General features: G+C 37.7%; 1 protein-coding gene across 1 annotated transcript in view; it reads right to left on the bottom strand.

The window, feature by feature from the left end:
- Nucleotides 1–374: 374 nt before the first annotated feature.
- LOC149283566 (golgin subfamily A member 4-like) overlaps nt 375–14,237 on the bottom strand; it is a 67,365-nt gene continuing 53,502 nt past the window's right edge. Inside the window, exons 21-28 of the mRNA XM_089497385.1 lie at nt 13,544–13,674; nt 9,916–10,026; nt 8,973–8,975; nt 8,006–8,074; nt 7,384–7,459; nt 6,689–6,792; nt 6,185–6,271; nt 375–398 (exon numbers count right to left, since the gene is read on the bottom strand). Of these exons, the coding sequence (XP_089353511.1) occupies nt 375–398; nt 6,185–6,271; nt 6,689–6,792; nt 7,384–7,459; nt 8,006–8,074; nt 8,973–8,975; nt 9,916–10,026; nt 13,544–13,674 (605 nt within the window). The remainder of the gene's footprint in view (nt 399–6,184; nt 6,272–6,688; nt 6,793–7,383; nt 7,460–8,005; nt 8,075–8,972; nt 8,976–9,915; nt 10,027–13,543; nt 13,675–14,237) is intronic.

Raw genomic sequence — 14,237 nt, 5'->3', positions numbered from 1 at the left:
CTTTTTATGAAAAGCGAGTGTATGCTCATTCCTGAGTCCCGATGTCAATAGGTATGGAACAGCCAATTTTTAAAGGAAGCATTAAAGTATGAACTTGCCAAGAGGCAGAAAAAAACCCTTATTTTTAATAAATTAACTTTGATTTTAACATAGCATAATAACTACATTATGTGTTACTAAAAGATACAGCAGAGGGAAAAAACATTTGGTGGTTAAACAGTCACCATGGGGCATCAGCTCTACACAAGGCAATTAATGGTAAGTTCTTGATTGCTAAGCATACAGATTTGGTTTCAATCGATCTTATCAGCTCTTGGAAGAAAAAAATTAGATGATGCAGCATCTTCCAAATGGATGTCAGTGTAGGTAAGACTTTAGGACGATGATCGAAGCCAAGTCTGAAGAAAAAACAAAAAACAGAAGGCCAGTTAGTCCTCATTGTAATGTAAAAGGAATGCGTTAACTAAGCAAGTAAAGTCATAGCAAGACTGTTTGAATTGACATTTTGATATGTGAAATTCTATGGGGTTCAGAACTTGTGTGACAAAAATACTACAATAACCTAACCATTTTTTTTTTTTATTTTATTTTTTTTTAGAAACAGAAGTGCTTAGTGGCTAAAATAATCTAGAAGTCTGACCTTAGAAGACCAGTAAAAAAGCTGCATTATTAAATTTAATTAATCATACAGTACTCAAAAAATAATTAAAAGCAATAGCAACAAAAAAACCCCAAACTGTTATATGTGCAATTTTTATACATGTTTACAAAGCTACTTGGACCAGCAACATACAACTTGGGTTTCTATTAAATGGCAATGAAGCAGAAAGTAACATGATCAGTTCCAGTTATTTTATTAAAATCAGTACTACCGGATGATGCAGCCAATCTCCTGGCAAGGATCTACTGTGCATGTACCACAAACATCAAGGAGCACCATGATTGACGTTTATCAAACCCCAGCAGTGTCATCAAGCGTAACTGCACAGGGACACGTGCTACAGCTGTAGCATTACAATAAGGTTAACAGAAAAAAAAAAAACATAGCAAAGAAGGACACATAAGCCTGTGATCCATTTAGGCCTGCACCCAACATGCAGGGAGGGGCAATCAGGACATGTGTACACAAACACCTTTCAATGCTCAATACAAGGACCGGTGGCTATTGTGAGAAAAGACAACAGTAGTATACATATTTCCTTGCAAAATCTTAGTGTGGCCAGCATTACACATCAGTTTGTTTCTAAGGATAAGGGTATATGTGTGTGTTTAAACTCCTTGCATTACTAAATTACAAACGGTACATTGTAATTTAGCTCTGATGTTAACTTTTTATGAAGCAACATTAAATACTGTATATTTAATGTGCCAGCAAGCATGAAAGTACCACAGCAGTAATAAGGGAAATGTTTTGTTGTCAGATGTGAACAAGATATTGATTTTTGACCAAAACTCAAATCATGATGTATGCTGAAAACCTGACACTACCATGACTGAGAAAACACCCCTACTGTAAAGTATGGTGGTTGCAACATCAAGTAGGGCATTGGTATCATGTTAACATTAATGATGGATGGTGCAAAATATAGAGAAATAATGCTAGATGACTTCCTTCACTCCGCTACAAAAAGGTTAGTAGAAATTTCAGCAAAACACAGGGCCAACGTAACAATCTGGCCAAAAAACAAAACAAGTGAATGTCATTTAGTGTCCTACCGTATATTCCGGCGTATAAGACGACTGGGCGTATAAGACGACCCACAACTTTTCCAGTTAAAATATAGAGTTTGGGCTATACTCGCCGTATAAGACTACCCCTCTACCCAGTATACAACAACCAGCCAATCACGGCAAGCGATGTACCTTACTGGTGATTGGCTGCTTGTTGTATACAAAGCCTGCTTGGATTGGGTGGGTCAGCTCTCCCTAACATATACCTGTCCACACACACGTGTATAGACATACACTGCCCTCACACACCCCTTCCTTTACACACATATACACGTACACACCAGCTTACACACACACATATACACATACACTGCCCATCCACAGACATATACATACATACATACATACACTGCCCTTACACACACACATAGTATGTGTAGATATATATATATATATATATATATCTACACATACTAACATACACCTATCCATACATACACATTTATACACTGCCCTCACCACACACCCCTGCCTTTACACACACTGCCACTCTGTGCCCCCCCGAGATATGCTGCCACTCCGTGTCCCCCCCGAGATATGCTGCCACTCTGTGTCCCCCCCCCCGAGATGTGCCCCCCTCCCTTTTGTACTTACCAGTGCAGACTCCCGGAGTCCCAGGTGTCTTGCAGGGGACATCTATTCTACGCAGAAGGGTATACAACTTCCGGCACCGGAAGTTGTATACCGTTCTGCACTGGTAAGGAGGATTGTTAAAGCTTACCGTGCAGACGTTCACCGGCGAGCGTAAACAACCTCGGCTGCTGGCACGATGTGCTTTAATAATCTCCCTTGCCAGGACTCCCCCTGTGGAAAGTGCCGGCAGGGGAGGCTGTCTGAGCGTATCGGAGAGTAGGATGCAGGTCCCCTGCACGGCTGCGGGGGATCTGTATCCTAAACCTGCCAGACCTCTAGCTCCCTAATGTTGGGCTAGTTAGAGGGAGGTCGTGATCTCCCCAACCAGCCCTGCTCAATCGGGTTCATTAAATTATTTTAAATAAACAAAAAATTTGCATATTTTTTTTTTATCCGATTAATCGAAAAAATAATCGGCCAACTTATCGATTATTAAAATAATCGGTAGTTGCAGCCCTATCTCTCTCTTTTTCTCCCAGATTGATTTAATCCTTACGGGTTCTGTGGTAGAAGCGCACTCTGGTCGATGCTCAGTGCAAAGGGACACAGAAGCAAAAGTTTGTAGAACACCATGCGCTTCCTTGATTTTGGGCAACTTAGAAAGAGATCAAAGATTTCCCCAAATGGCCCTAATAAATATCACGAGTGTCTCTGATAAGTGGTGATAGAAAGCTTGCGTGATACAACCTGCTATCGATTAGCCCAATTACTGCCTGCAGATGGCATAACAATATTACAATTGCCTCTGTTATTATCCAGAGTATGCAGGGTGTCTGTTAGTTCTTTGCCTGTTCTTCTCCACAAGTTATTACCCAATAAATCCAAAGATGTTTAATTTGATTATTTTCTTTCTTTTGTTCCCTTTCCCATGTTCCTTATGTGTAAATATGAAATCATAATCTAAAAAATAAAACTATAAAAATAATGATAATAGAACATACAATTTTGTTTTGTTTTGTTTTTTGGGGGAGAAACAAACCTGTTTATAAAACTTTGATACATTAAATACCTTCTAAATAATGCTTTCAATAAGAAAAAAACGGCTTGTAAACAAAATCAAAACATGGATCTTACATGCAAAGGTTTGTTAGGAATTAGTAGCGTTAGAAGATAGAATATATAATTCTTCACTCACCCGCATGCTAACTAAGCTCAGACCGAATCAGAAGATACCACTGCGCGGTTGGGTAAACTATAAAGCCAGGGAGAAAAGAGCTTAGTGAATTTAAATATACAGTTAGTAGAATTATATGAACCCTTTTGTTTGCAATTGGAGGGTATTTTGACTTCATATACCGGTTAGTTTCACATTGTTAGCTTATGTTTGTATGTACTTGAGGTTTAAGTGTATGTAGAACTAGTGTTATCCATACTTTTGTATTTGAAAAATATGACGTAATTAAGCACCCCATTCCAGTTTAGATTTATTTAGATGTGAAATGTCCAACAGTCTTAATTGTAGTAAACCTTTTACTATTATAGTTTATCTGAAAACTTTGGCCTTTATATTTAAAAGATCATTAGGTATCTTTAAACCGAGGCTAGCCATACAGGTGGGTAACCCTGTGCCGTAAATATAGCCACGCTCTTACAAAAACGGGAGCACCATGTAACTTAATGTAATGTAATGATTACTGGTCCACTGGCGAGCGCCTTCATTTTATTTTACAAAGACTGTTCACATTTTTGTTCTTAATATTTTTAAAAGCTATAACATTGGAGTTTAAATTGGCTAGGAACCAATACAGTACTTCTCAATATAGCTTTTTACCACAAAGTGAATGTTGTCATGCAGATATTATAGGAAATAAACCGTTAGGTGTGTCAGTAGGATGGCAGGTCAATAATGAGGAAAGGTAACCAAGTTAGTATAAGCTTGCTGTCTGCTATCGAATTAGCTTTTAACATCATCGTAAAGAAATACTTAAGATTTTAACAGTGCAGAGAAAGTAATATGTGTACAGAAAGCCAGTAAATCTTTTGCCAACAACCTACTGCTAAGTGATTGATTGACACAACTGTAGTAAGCTGTGGACAGGTTTGTAATTCCATTGAGTATATTACATCAGACATTTTTTTTTTTAATGCGAGTAGAACTGAAGTTCCAGTCTATCAATCCCCGTTTCACATGTCAATGTTCTCAAATGATAACCCAGAGATAACATTCATCAAATGTACATGAATTTTATTTGCCAAATAAAATGATGAGTAAAAAATTTTAATATTTGGCTGAAGCCCTCTGCAGTGTTTTTGCTGAAGAGTGGTACAAGAATGAGTGTTTGCAGACAATGAAGCATGCTGGCGGTTTCTTGCAAGTTTGGGGCTACATTTCTGCAAATGGAGCTGGGGATTTGGCCATAATTAACAGTCTCCTCAATGCTGAGAAGTACAGGTAGATACTTTTTCCATCATGCAATATCATCAAGCGGACATTTGATTGGCCCCAAATGTATTCTGCATGACAACAATCATACAGCCATATTCATTCAAGCCTGTCTGGGATCACATGAAAAGAGAGAAGCAGCTGAGGCTGCCTAAATCTACTAAATCCAAGATGTTTGGAACAACAGCTGAGTTCCTGAAAAAACTATGTACAAGTTTACCTAGAAGAAATTATGTGTTTTTTAAGGCAAAGGATGGTCACACCAAATATTTGATTTAGAATTTGTTCGGTGTACTGTGCAAAGTACAGTACATATATACATTGTAAAAAACACTTATTTATCCTGTGTCTTTAGGAAGTACAAGCAACCAGTAAGCCCATGGTTTCATCTCCTTTGTGAAGCTTTTCAAAGTGTATGTTAAAAGGATAGCAAACTTGGCTCATAATGATTCTAATAATTACTTTAGACAAAATGTCTTCCTTTGTTTAGAAGTAAAACACTCGGTAAAGTCCACATGAAGCATCAGACAGAGGGGGCAACACAGTCTGCCCACCAGAGGAAACAGCCAACTGCTTTATTTTGACACTTTGTGCTGGGTATGTTAGAAATATTGTACATACTTTCACCATTTCTGTTACATATATTTTGTGCATGATGAATTGCCACTCCACTGAGTATAACAGTGTGTGATAACAACTGAACCACAAGTTACTCTTGTCTATATGTATTCAAGCAATGCATTTGTAGTAAATCACAATTGTGGACATTTGAGGAATTAAATGCTTTAAATATGGAAAACAACGTAAAATGATACTATTAAAGAAATACATTATATTGCTGCACTCTTCTAAGTTACCCAAACCATCACATACATTTAGCTCGTAATGTAGAAGGTGCACTACGGAAGACAAACTTCATCTTACCAAGCACCGGCAGGAAGAATAATCATCCAAACAAAAAAGCAGTTATCGTACAAGCTACATCAGACTATTTCCCATCATTTATTATGTTTTCAAGCTGTTGCTATATGGCCAGACAGATGTAAAATATTTGGTTACTGCAACTTCTAAAATATCAGAAGACTGTTCTGACAAAGCAGACAGGGTCATTTATGTGAATTAAGGACTGACATGATTTCTATGTGGCTGGATTTAAGATTGAACCTTGCTGCTACTTATCTGTGCCATTGGTACTCTAGCCTCCTAGACAATTAAATAAGAGGACACTTAAGAGGATGCTGTAGTTAAGTTACATACCAGTTTTGAAAAGAAAAAAATTGAGGAAATTGTACTTGTTTATAGCACTACTAAAATTACATAAAAAAAAAAAAAAAAAAAAAAGATACAATCACTATTACATTGTTCACATTTGTATTTAACAAATACAATCTGAACAAAAAAATTGGTTAAACAGAAGAAGATAATGTCCACCCTTACCACAGTTCGGGTATCCTCTCTTTCTAAGATTTTCTGAGCCTGGTCAGGTGGGAACCGCAACACTGTTGTAATTACTTTTGCCATTGTCTGAGTAGGAAAAGAAGGTAGGAATTAGCCAAAAGTACACTCTTAAAGGGATGTTAAGATCTGTCTACCATTGTTAAATAGATTGTCTAGCCAGGGATGTGAAACCTGTCACAGTCCAGATGCCGATGACAACTACAAAGTAGAAATTATGATTGACTACCTTAAGCACAATCAGTGCAATGATCTGTATGTTAATGTGTCTTTTTAAGAACTTACCGGTACCTGAGAAGGTAGTAGAGATTTTAGTGAATTATGCTATAAAGTGATATATAATGATATTCAAAGAGGCATCATAGTGACAACAGTAAGATGTAAGAACCACTATGACTTAAAAATGAGAAACATGGCAGGCCGTTGCAGTACACAAGACTATAATTACCTTTCTGCTTAGGGATTTAGTAATATGTACTCTCATACCTTTGTTTCACGTCCCATCATGTATTCGAACATCACCTTTCTTAAGTATTCAAATTCGGTGGGTTCCCCAAAGACAGAAACATCAGTGTATTTATGATTAACATCTAAGGAGAAAATTATGAAAAAGGTCAGAAAAGGCTAACATTTACAAATGATCTCTGTCCTCTTTGATTAAAAGGAATGACAAGAAGAAACAAGTTGAACAGGTTATACAATAGTATACATTTTAAATCTCTATGGGTGGATGCTGTAAAATTATGATAAATTATCTATAAGGGGATAGGATAATGGTTTACATACTGCTTGTGAACATGTCCAGAACAAGGTGTAATGTATAACAATCTTTTAAATGAATGTATATGTTTATTTACATATTGCCAACAGATATATTTAGGGTTTTACAGAACCTTAAAGAGAAGGTACATCTGCAGTAATTATGCAGACATCATGGCAGGGGTCACAGAAAGCATGCATGCATCAGAGTTTATGTTAATCTGCAAGTAGTTAAATATCAGTCTAAGATTATAAAAGTTATATTAAAAGATTTTATTAATAATAAAAAACAGTGGATTTAGCTACAAATGTCCTAATATCAGCAACATAAGTGGTGACCATCAAAACGTGAGGATATAAACCAGAGTTACTTCTACAAACAAACAAAAAAGTGGACGTTTGGTGACAAATGTATGATTTACCTTTGTACGGTGTGCCAAGGGGAGTAACAAACACACCCTGGGAATAACTTTTTAACTGGTCTTCCATCATGTTAACCTGTACAAATCACAAATGTCAGACAATTAATTCTTTGCATGTACATGAATTTAAATCAAGGTTAAATAGACTCCAATGGTGTAACACAAAACTACTGTCCCCTCCTGCAAGACTGCTTTCCTATCTGGGTATACAATGTTTTGGACCTAATAAATGTTTAGAGCAGAAGAAAAGCATACCAAGCCAGTGATATAATATCAAACACCCTTCACCCCCTGGTCATAAATCATTACATAAGTAATTTGTAGCAGATAACAATAAAACACACTTCAAAATATTCACTTGTGCACCAGAAGGACTAGCAGAGGCCATGTGCTACACAGTGCCCCCCAAAAATGTGTATTTCCATCAAAGAATATAAGTAACACACTGGGAAAGAATATTTATGAAAATCCATTGTAAATATGCACCCTGGAAGGACTGGAAGGATTTAGTGTATCCTCTGTGGTTTATTTGATTCTCTAAACACAGTTGGTAGGTAGGGTAAGGGTCATCATCTGTGAAATAAGCAATCATTTCAACGTGTATCCAAAAGAAAATACAAACTTTCTCCTTTAGCTCTTGCTCCTTCAGCTTTGCTTCATTCAGCTGTGACGTTTTCTGAGCCAATTGTACCTAAATAGGAACCAGAAACGAGCTTTTAGTACAGGAACTGACATGAGTATTAATGGTCAATTAGATTTGAAATTTAGTAAATATTTTTACCTGAAATTCAAATACTGGATCCTAGAATGGAAAAGAGGAACAAAAGATGAAACGGATAACAGAGACTGCCATTACCTTAGAGTCAGAAGAAAAGGAGTCTAAAATGATAAAAGTAAGGCTGGATATACAGTCAGGTCTAGAAACATTTGGAGAGTGACACCATTTTCATATTTTAGAAATTAAGCATTCATGATGCAATTAAAGTGCAGACTTATAGCTTTAATCAAGATGGTTAATGCTAACACTCCCTCAACATTTTTTTTAAATCCTGACTCTTACTTTTAAAAGTTCCCCACTACTTACATGTCCTCATCTCTAAATACATTCTTAACCGGTGTTTGTTCATGCAATGATCTCAGATTTCTAGTTCTCATGCATGCGTGCTTGCTTGCAAGATTTGTGAAAGGCTGCTCCTGCCCTACCCCGGCTTTTCCGTCCTTTACCCTGCTTTCGGTCCATCAAAAATCCCTCAAGATCCACTTCAAGTACCCTTCTTTGTGAGTGTTTGTCCATCTGTATTATGAAGCACAGCAGTTTTGCAGCATGCATATGATCATGAGCCATTCCTTCCCTTCTCCATACTCTTCTCCTCACGTCATTCTGATCTTCATTTCATCTGTCCAAAGTATATTGCTCCAGAACTGGATAGGCACTTTTATGTCTTCTAGCATACGTCTAATCTGGCCTTACTATTCGTGAGGCTTACCAATGATTTGAATCTTGTGGAAAATCCTCTGTAGTTACTATGGTCATTAAGTCTTCTCTTGGTTGCGGGCATCGACAATGATATGCCTACCTTCTGTAGAACGTTCTTGACATTGCCTTTCATCAACAAGGAGATAACTTTGCATTTGTCAAATACAGTTGCATTCTGTCGTCGTCCAGGACTTTATTTATTTAGCCACTCGATGTTTTTCTCCAGCCTAACAATGGTCTGCTTTACTTCCATTGACACAGCTCTCTGGACCTCATTTTGAGAGTTCACAGCTAAATTTCACATTTGGAATCAACCCCAGACCTTTTAGCTGCTTAATGGGTTAATAAAATGAGGGCACAGCCCACACCTGGCCATGAAACTGTTTCTCACTCAATTGTCCAATTAATTTTGGTCCTTTCAAAAAGAGGGTCTAAATATAGCAAGTGCTGTAATTCCTAAACTATGCACGCAATTTAAAGTAAAATTAAAGCTGAAAGTCTGCAGTTCAATAACACCTTGATTGCATCATTTTTAATTCCGATTGTAGACTCTTGTCTATCTGGCCAAATTATTATTAGTTTTTGTAGTTAATACCGATTTGTATATAATTCATTACATAGAGAAAACAACGGTAAACTGTGATGGTGCTGCAGGAAAATAAAACAATAAAAATCAGGAAACACTAAATAGGGCTCAATATGTATGTCTTGGTGCAAGAAAGAAACATTTAAATACATAAAGGGATTCAACACAGTACAGGAGGAAAATATATTTTAAGAACAAGGGGTAATAGTATAAAAACTGGAGGGTCAGGGGCTTAGATCAATCACCACGAACACTATGAAAATCTAAAGGTTCTTCCAGCAATGAACTTTGCCGACGGCCATTGGCAACACTGCTGGACAAGTTAAAGTGAAATTAATCTGTGAAGGACCGGGTCAAGTGTTTTACACAATACCACAAAAAAAGGAGGGGCAGGTAAAATGAAAAAATCATGAGATGAAAAGAGAGATATGACTGCTCTTTTACTCTCAATCTGCACCCATTTTCTCACCTCGCCATCTTGAGCTTCACTCTCTTCCTGTTTTCTTGATAACTCATCCTGCAATTTCTCAAGCTGCTCCTGTAACTCGGTCACTTTTGCTGTCATTTCCTCCTCTCGTGCCTTAAATCAAAAAAAGACAAAATGAAATGAATCATTTGAATATTAGAAACTAAAATGTTTGAATTTGTTTTCTAAAAGTGAAAGTCATGTTCCCAGTTATTTGAAGCACTATGATCATTTAAAACAAGGGCTGAATACCACACCACAGAGTAAGGTATTCAGCCACTAGAATATTTAGAGTAAATGCCAATTTAGAGAAAGTCATAAAAGTAATCTGTAAATAATTTCTGGAAACATTTCTTAAAATAGAGATGCTTTCACAAGATGTGATACAGAACAGATCACATTTGACAATACCGCTTCTGTGGTTCACAAAACATTTTGCTGAAGGATACCTTGCTGGGCTCACACAACGGTATGTGGAAAGAAATTCAACATATAGTACAATATAAACACAAGCATGCACTGAATTTTTTTTCGCAGGCAAGAAGGACGCAGAAAAAAGCATTTCATGAGCATATAAAGAGCTACAGAGTAGGGCTGCAACTAACGATTATTTTAATAATCGATAAGTTGGCCGATTATTTTTTCGATTAATCGGATAAAAAATGCAATTTTTTTTAATTTAAAATAATGTAATAAAAAACTTACAATTTACACTTTCATCTCTTTATTGTAATGGTCTCTCTCTCTCTCGCTATTCACCTTCTTATTTTACTGACATAATAATAAAAGCTACAAGAACCCAAACACAGTGTTTCTCAAACTAGGTTTTAATACAAAGTTATTAGTAAATATTAATTCATATGTTAACTATTTTTTATATTTAATAAAAACTGAGAAAAAAAGTCTTGTTTATATTTTCTTTTATTTACCAAACTGCCCCAGTTATGCACATCTGACCCCCAGCTTGCCACTCTGCCCCATATATGCCTTATACCTCTTATATGCCAGAGATTCCACTGTGCCCCCGATATGCCTTATACTCCTTATATGCCAGTGATATCCAACTGAGCCCCCTGATATACCTTTTACCCCCAGATATGTCTTATGCCCCCTGATATGCCTTATAACTTCCAATATGCCACTCGCCCCCATTTATGCCTTATACCTCCCTATATGCCACTGTGCACCCCGATATATGTCACTCCGCTCCCCATAAATGCCCTGCACCACCCTGAAATTCTCCCTGATTCACCACTCTGCCTCCCCCAGATATGCCACTCTGAAATTAATTATACCCCCCATACACCACTCTACCTCCCCCTATACACCACTCTAACTCCCCCAGATATGCCATTCTGCCTCCCTGAAATTCGTTATACCCCCCATACACCACTATAACTCACCCATACACCACTCTGCCTCCTCCCCCCTCCCATACACCACTCTGCCTCCTCCCCCCTCCCATACACCACTCTGCCTCCTCCCCCCTCCCATACACCACTCTGCCTCCTTCCCCCTCCCATACACCACTCTGCCTCCTCCCCCCTCCCATACACCACTTTGCCTCCGCCCCCCTCCCATACTCCACTCTGCCAACGGAGGTTCACAAGACACAAGGGAGCCGGGTAGAAAGGCAGAGTGGCGTATGGGAGGGGGAGGAGCCAGAGTGGTGTATGGGAGGGTGGCTCCCATACACCCCTCTGACTCCTCCCCCCTCCCATACGCCACTCTGCCTCTCTACCCGGCTCCCTGGTATTTTGTGAACCTCCGTTGCTGACAGGCACTTACACTGCAGCTTCATAGAAGCCTCAGCGTAACTGAAGGGCAGTAACGGAGGCTGTCTGTGCGATGCAGACCCCCACCGGCTGACAGAGAGGATGATCCTCTGCAGGAGACCTCGATTCTCTGTCAGCCGGAGGGGGTCTGCACGATGCGCACAGACAGCCTCCATTACTCACCTTCACTTACGTTGAGGCTTCTATGAAGCTGCAGTGTAAGTGCCTGTCAGCAACGGAGGCTCACAAAACACCAGGGAGTCGGGAGAGAAGCAGAGCACTGTATGGGAGGGGGAGGAGTCAGAGGGGTGTATGGGAGGGGGGAGAGAGACGGAAGTGAGAGACCGGCCGACAGTGAGGGGAATCCAGGTCCCCTGCAGCGTTGTGGGGGATCTGGATTCTAGTGTTATAATCCGATCTCTGTTTGAGGTCGGATTATATAAGGATAAAATTGATAACAACGATTTTCATTATCGATTATTATCGATTTTATCGATTAGTTGTTTCAGCCCTACTACAGAGTAAATATAGTTGATAATCTTGCTCCCCAGAAATCACTTAAATATTTTTCTTACAGGTGTTTGTTGGATAACTCACAACACTTTTTTTCTGAAGTTGTTCATACACCGGACAAGAAAAAAATACCACAGTGTGTACTTTTCAGAAGCACATACTTCATGCTACTTTAGCAATTTGAAGGTCTGTGAATACTATTGAAATTACAGGCTCAGGACAACAAATTTGAAAAACTCAGGACAGGCCTACGAATATTTTTGCTTTTTTTCCCTCACTTTCACTAGCTGTGTGCAAGTTACAAGCGGTAAATCTGAAAGACAATGTGTCCCTCCCTCCCATTTTGTTTCTATATATATATATATATATATATATATATATATATATATATAGAAACAAAATGGGAGTATTCACAGACCTTCACATTTTTTTTTATTTTTTTTTTAAACCTTATTTGTCCTGAAAATAAATACGATTGAAAAAGGACACTGTTGTCCCCCACAAATATTTGTCCTGAGGGGGTTAAATAATCCACCATGCTTTGTTTAAAAAAAAAAACAAAAAAAACTGTACATTTCCCAATACTAAAGCATTGGAAAATACTCTCATAAAACTTTACCAGGCCTGTAGTAATAAAGCAAGTTCTGCTCAACACCCTTCACAATAATGAGAAGTTAATGATAGAAATACAATAGCACACCATGCACAGTCTCACAGCTGTACCTCACAAGAACAAGCAACGAGGAACAACTTATTCCAATTAATCGAATATATCAGTAGGTGGTTATTGAAAATTCTCTTCAGCTCCTAAAATGTAAATTTATGTCATACAACATTTAATCAGGCAATGATAGTGTATGAAATGCTTGAATTAAAATAAAGAAATACTAGTAATATTGTTAATGGTCTATTTCCCATAATTTCTGACAGCAGCATTTGGAAGAAAAAAAAATACTGGCTTAGGTTTATGGAGTACAAAAAAACAAACAGATCAAATAGATGGGGACAAAAGAAGGGGTGGGTAAAAGTAATCACAAATAACCGTATGTTTTATTGTGTATCTTACGTATTCTAAATTAAAGGTATTCGTGGGCAAAATAAAGTGAATAAAAAGAATAAGGTGGATGAGCACCCGTATAGCTTAGCCTATAACCCTGAAAAGGTGTCTTACATTGTGAGAAGAAAAGGTGCCATCATTCTAGGGACTTGTAATTTTAGATTAATCTGATGATGCAGGAGCACACAGAGGCAAAGAATGACCATGAAATACATTAACGCTGCATATAAAATATATACAAATAATTTTACTATAAGATTATCGTCTTGTTGTGTTTGCCACGTACCTCCAAAATGTCCTCATACTTCTTAACTGTTCTCTTTAGGTCCTCTTCTTTCTCCGCAATCTTTTTATGAAGCTGTGTTGCTTCTATATGTTGTGTCTGCATTAATTCTGCCTCAACTTCCTGAGCTTTAGCTGAACGCAAGAGATGTTAGGTATTGTTGAATCGATTCTAACAACCTCCATTAAGTTTTAGTAAATAGCATAAGAACATACAAAGCACCAGTAATACCATTATATGTTTCTCAGTAAAACTAACGCTGTATATAAACTGCAAAACAACTGTATTGCTTATGCACAATTAGAGGGCCCTAATAGCGTTTTCATTACATTTGATGCTATAAATATTTTAAATGAATGCATTTAGACTTTCTGTACATTTTTTGGTTTTCTATTACACTGGCAATTTCTGGCAATTTCTCGGTATGTTGTGCATATGCATACCGTGCATCCAATCAAAGGCAATGGGGGATATGTGCACTTTTTGACAAGGAATTAGAACCACAGCTCTCCTGCCAACTTTCCCTTTAGTGCTTAGAAATTACACAAATAGAAAACGTTTTAATGGTTTTACATAGGCAACGTGGTTTGTTGTTTTTAGTTTCTTAACAGCAACTTTTGCAACATTCAAATCTACATAACTATGTGAATATCAGCTAATGGGCTCCAAGTAATCAATATTATCAAATTATTAGAAA

This window comes from Sceloporus occidentalis, unplaced genomic scaffold, assembly GCF_023333645.1.
Source record: "Sceloporus occidentalis isolate IW3139 unplaced genomic scaffold, rSceOcc1.0.p SCAF_102, whole genome shotgun sequence".
Lineage (NCBI taxonomy): Eukaryota > Metazoa > Chordata > Lepidosauria > Squamata > Phrynosomatidae > Sceloporus > Sceloporus occidentalis.
This window is presented reverse-complemented; position numbering and strand designations above follow the sequence as displayed.